Source organism: Anoplolepis gracilipes, chromosome 2 (assembly GCF_047496725.1).
Source record: "Anoplolepis gracilipes chromosome 2, ASM4749672v1, whole genome shotgun sequence".
Classification (NCBI taxonomy): Eukaryota; Metazoa; Arthropoda; class Insecta; order Hymenoptera; family Formicidae; genus Anoplolepis; species Anoplolepis gracilipes.
In genome coordinates this window covers 18,013,366-18,022,723 of record NC_132971.1, presented here as the reverse complement: position 1 = coordinate 18,022,723, position 9,358 = coordinate 18,013,366, and the positions used below count along the sequence as shown (strand labels likewise).

The window sequence follows — 9,358 nt, the reverse complement described above, 5'->3', positions numbered from 1 at the left end:
ACATTGTCGACATTGGCACATTTCCAAGTAGTATTGCGATTCTGACTAGTTCTCTTGATGAATGACAGAATCAGTTCTCACTGACACGCTTATATTCTTAAATAATACATTACATTATGTGTTTGGACATTTTCTTTTTAGCGTCATGATGCGAAGAATGATATCTAAGGATCTATTAGTACGCTTTAATGCGTATTTTGCTCAGTACACTTTGATCAAGATATTAACAAAGTGACAGATTATATTATTCGCAACACACAAAAGCTGCGATAACATCTTATGTTTAAAGATATCCTGTGTTATGCACTGCATAACTATACATATTTAAATAATACAACTCTCAATAAAGCTATCTAGATCGATAAGATTTTGCTGCGATATGAATTAATATTGATGCAATTTATGTATATGCTAATAAGTTTATATAAGTGTGTAGACTATTATTTGTTATATTTTATTACTTTACAAATATTATTAAGCTTTTGATATCATTTAGTTAGCAAATACAACAAGTTTATTATATATAATAAATACATAAATAATAAATATAAAAATTGCATAATAAATATCAAATATTTTATTGTATCAAACTGATAATTATAAAATAATATTTCTTTATCTATTTCCTTTAGCTTTTATTTTTCTTTCACTTCTACTTCTCTGCTTGGAAGAAAATCGCGACAATCATCTTTCTCAAGACTAATTCGTCGTCTTTTAAATTGAACAATAAGTGCAAGCAACATGCTCTTTCTCTGTCTCACAAGTGAAAGTGAAATAATGTCAATCAAACGTTTTCAATTACTACAGTATATGTTGGGAGTAGTCAAATAAATTATTATGAGGTGCTATGAATTCTCAGAGAACGTGATTATCTTCTTATGGCTACATTTATTCGTATGGTTACATTCATTCTTGAAGAACACCATTATACTGTCTTATAGCTTTATTTCTACGAGGTATGTTTATTATACAAAGGAACAAAAATGAGAAACAGTATGTAGCAGTTTTTTCATTCGTTCTTAAGCGCATTTCACTTTCGAATGTCGATCGGCTTTCAAAGTAACAAACTTTTTTTTGTTCACTGATCTGAGAACATTTGTAACGAGTATTCTTCTTTTATAGTAGATATCTAATCTTAAGTCAGGTGAATCAAGAAACTTCAATTCACATAAGACATGGATATGCATATAAGCATAATATTATACATATTTAGCGTTACAATGTTTGTATTCTGCACATCAACAATTTATATTAAAAATATAAATTTTAGATTAGCAGAAAGTGAAAATTGTACTTCTAGATGTAGGATATAGTGAGAAGTGTAGTCTTTTTAGATATTAAAAAAATGTTACAAAACAATTTAGAACACTAAAATTTCACGAAATATTTTACTTTGTTTCACTTGAAAACACACATGTGAAATTCGGCTAATTTTTAATAATAATTAATAACTTGGCTAATTATTAATAATAATTAATTTTATCTCTAATTTAGTCTGAGTTTTATGCAATAATGTAACATGCAAGTATCAATTAGTTTCTTGACAGTTAAAATCTAGCAGAAAGACATTTATTATAAAAAATAAGTAGAATAAGCGTAGCTGTTCTTTTTACGCGACAAATATTCTGTTAAAAGTGCTTTTTATCAATATTAAGATGAGTCGTGAATGCAAAAAATTACATACCTTTCAGTAGATTTCAATGCATGGAAGAAACGTTTCTTACGACACAGTAAATATCTCGGAAGTATGAGTACCCGGATATACTGGGTGTATTGAAATAGTAAATTTTAAAAAATTTACGATTATATAAATAATCATTTTACTTTCATCTCGCATATATAATTAATACCAAGAAGTAATTACTATAATTTATGCATACCACGCGTCACGATAATGTTTTAATTGAGATTGTGCGGTCTAAATTGTGACACAATACTTTCTGAGAAAAAATGAATTTATGATCATATCTCTGGTCATATATAATTATATCAAAAATTTAGAACAATAGTATATGCGCATTTACAATCGCGTCGAATTTCGGATATAATTATATACGGTCAGATATGGTGATCTTATATAATTACATAAATCTATTTAAAATTTTTTTTTTTTTTTTTTTTTTTTTTTTTTATTAAAGCTTGATTATCTTAAATCAAGAGATGTAAAATGGACTAGGAAATTTTTATTTTTTCACAAATCTCTCGAAAAAATAATTGCATTTTTTCTCGACGAGATGACTGATTTCGGGAGAACATAATAATTAAAAGCTACTTATCCACAAGTTACTCTTCTGATATTTTCTTAATCTTAAAACACGTAATGCAATATCTCAACGCAATATATACGTTCAATATAATCGATAATCACTAGGAGGATATCTCGCATGTGTGAAAAAGCAAAGAAACCTTAATTGAGAATATCCTGAATATGTGCGGAAGGTAATTGACCTTCCTTATACACTTTCTCGAAATGCTTTGCGAACAAAGGCAACAAGGCGAGGACAAAATTTCACTCTATTACAAGATCGAAGCGATAAATCTTTTCCCGATTGACATCATGTTCGCGCGGTTAGCATTGTTCGGATTATATTTCTTCCTCTCTCAATTAGATTGTTGACTTCCTCGAGAGGATGTTATCGTTTCTTTAATGAGAGAAAAATTGTGTTAGAAATGAATTTCAATGTATGTTATCGTAAATAGAATTCAATTTGTGTAACACTTGTCGACTGCTATCAGTGTCCCAAAGACGCAAGCGACGTGAGACTGCACCTGGTATATTTTAGCGCGAACAGACTTACCTTCACCTAGACCTTTCTTTTACCGTGCGAGAGGGGATGCATGTATAAAGGCTTTCTTGGTAGCAATGGAATCAGAAACGGCAATACACTCAACCACTCGACTGTCATCCAATTGCAAGAAATACTAACAAGAATAATCCCATTTCGGCAAGCATGCGGTCAATTGTAAGTACTACAAAAAATTTTCCTTCTTCAGTCTTTTAATTTTTAATGGTATCTATATAAACTATGTATTTGTGCCGTTATGTGTTTTATGCATATTACACATGTAAAATTATTATTTTTATATAGAATGTGTTAAAGATAGTGATATTGATTGAACTTGTGATAGTTTCTCTTTCTTTTTACAGAAATTTATATATTTAGTTATTAAATCACGCAAATATTTAAAATATTAAAGCTAATAAGTATTTTTTAAAAAACATTAATATTTAATAATATGACAATATTTATATGTAATATTATTATTAATATATATAATATTAATATAAAATATAACAATGATCTCTCTTTTAAGCTTCAATTAAAAAAAAATTTATTTTGAGATATAATTCTATTTTGCGATATAAATCATAATTATCATTTATATATTGTCAAATATTATAAAAAGATATTAGCAAAGTAATTAGATTAATTTGATACATTTAAATTTTTATTTTGTAGAGTAAAATTAAAAGTAAATTTTAAATAATCCAATTAAAATGATATACTAAATGTAAATTTCAATTGAAATCATATACTTGTTAATTTACAATACAATTAATACAATTAATTTGTAATTAAATTTGCAATTAAAATAATATATAAATGATATGAAAATTACCATTATAAAGTATTAATAGATTATAATAATTATTTTATATGCAGAATATATCCTGATGATTGCAGTCACAGTATACTTTAATAGCAGATTTTTTAATAAATTTGAATTTGATTTCTTCCTAAAAATATAAAGAGTGGTTATTTATTGCAAAAATTAAATAATAATATATTATACTATTAAACCTTAAGTTAAAACATTTAAAAAAGTAAAGTCTATTTTAAATTAATTAATATATTTTATTATTAATCGTTTTCTTTGAAACTTATTTTGCAAAGAACACTTCTTTAATTGTTTACATAATTCAAACATTGTTAATATCAATAGTTTTGATAAAAAAAAATTATCACAAAAGCCGAATATTAAAATTAATTGTAATAAATATTTTGAAATACCCTATATATATAATTGATATATTACTTCTTATTCTTAACATCAAAATATTATTTTAATAAAATTATTACAGTAAAATATTTTTGAGTTGTATAAGGTATTAATAACTATTATAATTGGAGTTTAATACGTTAATACATTACACACAAATTAACCTTATTTTTTAAGTGCTACAAAACCTTTCTCTTACAATTAGTTATAAGTATCTGTATTTTTTCTAATATATATATGTGTTATAATATATATATATATATATATATATATATATATATATATATATATATATATATTATAAGTTTTAATTTCTTTTATTGATAATTTTTTAATTAACCAGAACTGTAATAATTATCTGTAATTGATGTATTACATTATATTTGTACATTTTATATATTTTATGTTAAATTTATGGTGTCTGTTAATTCGTCTAATTTAAATTTACATTTTGAAGAAACATTTACTAATAGTCATATGATATAATAAAATAACATTAATAAATGTTAATTAGATTTGAATGTATTATTGCCATTAGATATTAAATTTTTTAAACATATTAATGAGTGAATATTGATTTGTGAAGCGGCATAATTAGATGATCGACTAATCAACTAATATTTTTATATACTTGACTTCCAGAATTAAACATATATCTTTCGCTTAATTAACATAACCGCTCATAACTTAAGCAATCTGATTATAAATTAGGTTACTGATTAATAACATTGTATTCCACTTTCACGTAAACGGATTAAACCGATGAAAGTGGGCCATTCCTAGAAAGTAGTAACGACAACACTAATTTTACTTGCGTAGGTGTTTCTGGGGCTGGCGGCTCTCGTCTGTGGTGGTGAAAATTCGCAGCATCCGCTTTTAGTGCCGTCACATAAACGCAGCCTTTTGATGACTTTTCCATCGCATGGATCTTCTTCCTACTCGGTACCCATTTCCTCGAGTATGAATTCTGGTTATAATCTAGGAGGATCATCCGGTGGTTTCTCACTCGGACACGCTGGACTGAATTTAGGCGGCCACGGAATCGGATATTCTCTACCTTCAGCCAGCGGCCTCGGATCTGGATATCTTTCTTCTGGATCAGGTCACAGTTCTTTGAGTCTTCAAGGTATCTCTCTGCATGGACCCACGGCTCAGAGCACATACTCCTCACCCAGCGTAACCAACATCGGCTTAGGAACTGGTGGAGGAAGCAATCTCGTCCCGTCTTTGACGAAGACTGGTCCGGTCACCTTTGGCTCCCAGAGTAACGCCGCGAGCACTTCCGGCTCATATTCTTCCGCGCCAGTTTACGTTTCCGCAACTCAGGGGTACTCGGGTTACAATAACGGGGGATCCAGCGTTAATCTTCCGAGTGTAATGATGGGATCGTCGCATGGCTTCTCAAGCTACAGTCTTCCTATTCAATCTATTTCTTCGAGTCCTTATCATACCGTGACGGGCGGTTTAATTATTGCCAGTCCCGGTTCGCACGATGGTTCCTCTAGCTACAGCCTCCCGGCATCTGGATCCTCTCACGGCATCTCTGCTCTCAGCAGTTCTTCCGGCTCTCACGGAGCAGCCCCTACGTATTCTCTTCCGGTAACTTCTGGATCTCATGAAATTTCTGCATTATCTTCGAGCTCTTCATCATCTAGTTATCCCGTACCTGTTTCTTATGGTTCCTCAAACTCTCACGCCGGATTTTCAAGTTCGTCGTCAGATAGTTCCAATTACGAGCCAATTTCTTCAGGATCTTATTCCTCAGAATCGTCCGGTTCCTCGTACGTGAATTATCTGCCGTCCCATTCATCCAGCAGCAGTTCTAGCTATTCCAGTCCTAACATTATTTATGGTTCTCCGAGTTCCTCCAGTTCCAGTTATTCTGGTTCTGGTTCCGGCTACTCCGCCCATAGCTCGAGTCCCAGTCATAGCTATTCCAATCAAAGCCCCATCGTGACTTATTCTGGAGCCTCCAGTTATACACCCGTATATTTAAGTTCTTCCGGTTCGTACGGATCCACAGGATCTACAGGATCGCAAGCAGCTTATTCCAGTGTGAATCCGAGATATTCAAGACTCGTCACAGTAAAGTCGCATGACACCGGGAAGTTGGGAAAAGGATACGACACGATTTCGTACTCGACTCCTAACGGAAAATATTGAATCGTTTAATTTATATTTTATATTTTATAGGGCTTTTTGCATTTCACGCATATTTTAATGTTATTGAGTTTGTTTCGATAACACAGAGAGCTTATAATTATAAAATATATATATCATACATATTTGGCTTTTGCGATGAATAAGTTAAGCTTAAAAAATGGTCGCAATTTAAATTTGTCAAGTGGTTTTAATTTTATGCTGACTAGATCTTGCCATGAGAAATAGCAGTAAATATGTATTTTCAATTGTTATTTGAGAGAGATTGGAGGACCACATATGCTGTATAATGAGAGTAATAAGTCCAGGCTCTCCAAAGAGTTGCTTAGATATATTTAAATCTCTTATCAACACATCTATTAAATACAATTACAATATAAATAAATTTATATCGTAATTGTATTTAAGACAAATTGTTAAATATTTATAACATAGTAAATATTATAGTCTTTTCTATTATATATCTCTTGTATCATTGTTAATTGTGATGTTTGTTGTCTAGTTTTATATCTTTTTTGTAATAAAAAAAAAATTTAACTCTAATATACTAAAAAACCCATTTTAAATCTTTAAGTTATAACAGTTATATGATTGTTGCAACTAGATGATTAACAATTAATAATAGTAATGAATTTAGAACAATCCCAAAAAATATGAATTTCTTAATTTGCAAAGAGTATCGTTAATTTGCGCTCGCATTTCGCAGGTTGCGTGCATAAGATGTTCCGCTCCAATTTTCTGCTTTTTAATAAAGGCTAAAAAAAATTAATTACACATTAATTGTATTGTGATCAAAGAAATTCAAAAAGTAAAAATGTATTTATGTGTGATATCGATAAACAATATGATTATTATAATATAATTATTTTATTGTAATTAAAATTATAATTAAATACATACATAAAACATTGGATTTATCTTTGCGTCCGCGTTTGCGAGTTTGTTTGTGAATAATTGATTTGAAATACACGATGGGAGATAACGCGTATCAAAAGACATTTGAACAGTTTGGACATTTGAATGAGTTCGGGTATTGTTATCTTGTCAAAATAATTAATACGACACGATTTGTCGCACCAACAGTGCTACTTCTTTCTTTCGCTTTTACTACCATGAAAGTTCATTCACCGCACCAATGACATACGGTGTGAGAGAGATGTAATAACGAAAGAAATTCGTCCGATGAACAAGAACGGGATCACTTTTACTCCAAGGCCGGGACAGATCAAGATGAGTAGACACCTTTCTAAACCTTTATTTTATTTGAGAAAGTGGTTGCCGACCGGCAAGAACGTTGATTGGCCGAACATTTATCAAACAGGTTTAACATGATTAATGTAGAAACTGGCAATCTTCAGAATCCCTTTTTATTTGAATGCCAAATGGTATAAATAATTATATTAGTTATAAGAGCAAAATACTATGCAGTGTAACAATATGATATGCATTACAGCAATCATGTGTGTATTTTTAGTAAGAGTATATTTTGCCACGGTACATTACATATGCATTAAAAATTACTTAAATTATTAAACTTAAAAATGTTTATACATATAATTTTTCGAAAGTAAATATATAAGATACACTAAAAAACACATTATTTAAAATAATATAATTAAATATGTGTGTGTAATATTTTTTTACAAATATATATATATATATATATATATATATATATATACATATATATATATATATATATATATATATATATATACAACTTATATATACTTCTATGTGACTTATATAATGCTTACTTAAATAAAATAAAATAAAATTTAATTTAATTTAATTTAATTAAAAATTAAATTTCATAAAAAGAGATTTAGGCGTATGAAGTTTATTCCTGATTTGTATTGGATGGCAATGCATACTGTACTATTTATATTATTTTAAATTTTACATTGATATGATAAAGCGATATCGATTACTGATATATCAGACTTACGATCCATCAATCAATCAATAATGCGATAAAGCAACTGGTTACATTCATTAATCGAATTTTTTATTACGATCACAGAGACGCCTACGCAAGAAAGCGATTTTATCAAGATGCCGATCGTGCGTTAGTTCTTCGTGTACACCTGACCTAGTTTCTGCATCAAGTTCGTGTGCGGATCCTGAACCAACGAATGCACTTACGCACGCGAGCACAACGATATGAGAGAGCTGCACGCAATTCCTTCTATGGATGAACTGTACAATCTAACCAATACCACTCGACATACGATCGTGCATATCTCGCAAATATAGAAAATACACGTTTCACTATTTTCCGACTGGTTTTGCGAGCGGGATATTCGTGCTTCACTCTCTCACGCGCGGCGCCGCGAGAGCGGAAAAAGTATGCTCTTACTCTTCGTGAAGGCGTTCCTCGGGTGGACCCTGTCATGCACTTTTACCTTGATCGTGGATTGCAAATGCCTCTCTTGTCCGACGACTCGCAGATTCACTTTCGTGACGTATCGATCCGTAACGTGAGTCTTTTCCTTGAATATAGTAATTGAAGACTGCGGAAGACGACGGCAAAGTATGAAAATGTAAGAAGAATTTTTTGTACACAGGTGTATGTGTGAGAGCTTTTAATATGAACTTGTAAAAGATTTTAATAGAACTGTAAAGTTTTAAAGATATGGAATTAAATTTTTTTCTTTTCTCTTCTCTGTGACAATGATAAATAATATAAGATTATCCAAAATAGAATACATATTTGTATTGAATATTACTAGATATTTTTTATAATATTTTTAATAATATGTAAAAATATTATAAAGATATTAAAAAGATATTAATTTTTTAATATTATTCTCTTAAGAAGTAATATAAAAATATTTATATAAAGAAATTATCATATGCATATTTTTTTATAAAAAAATATATATAATTTTCTTGTATGCTTTATATATGTTAATATTATTGTATTTATTTAATAAAAAATATATACATATTTTATAGAATTTTATCAAAATTGTATTGTTTAATAAATATTAAACTATTTTCACTCAAAAACACATTTATTTTGATCATTGCAACTTAAAGCGTTAATAAATGCAAAAGTGTGCTCTTTTACAACATAATGCTTTATTTATTTAATAAAATAGAAACCGATAATTTTATAGTAATTTAAAGCAAAAAACTTTTTCCGGATATTTCCGCCATGCAATCTTCCTGAATCCTATCAATCACATCATTA

General features: G+C 29.5%; 1 protein-coding gene across 1 annotated transcript; it reads left to right on the top strand.

Annotated features, from left to right (window-relative positions):
• Positions 1-2,838: 2,838 nt before the first annotated feature.
• Positions 2,839-7,206, top strand: LOC140676380 (uncharacterized). The gene is given in 3 exon segments (XM_072911376.1): positions 2,839-2,877; positions 2,880-2,963; positions 4,822-7,206. Coding segments are annotated over 3 exon segments (1,467 nt in total). The 3' UTR covers positions 6,166-7,206.
• The last annotated feature ends 2,152 nt before the right edge of the window (positions 7,207-9,358 follow it).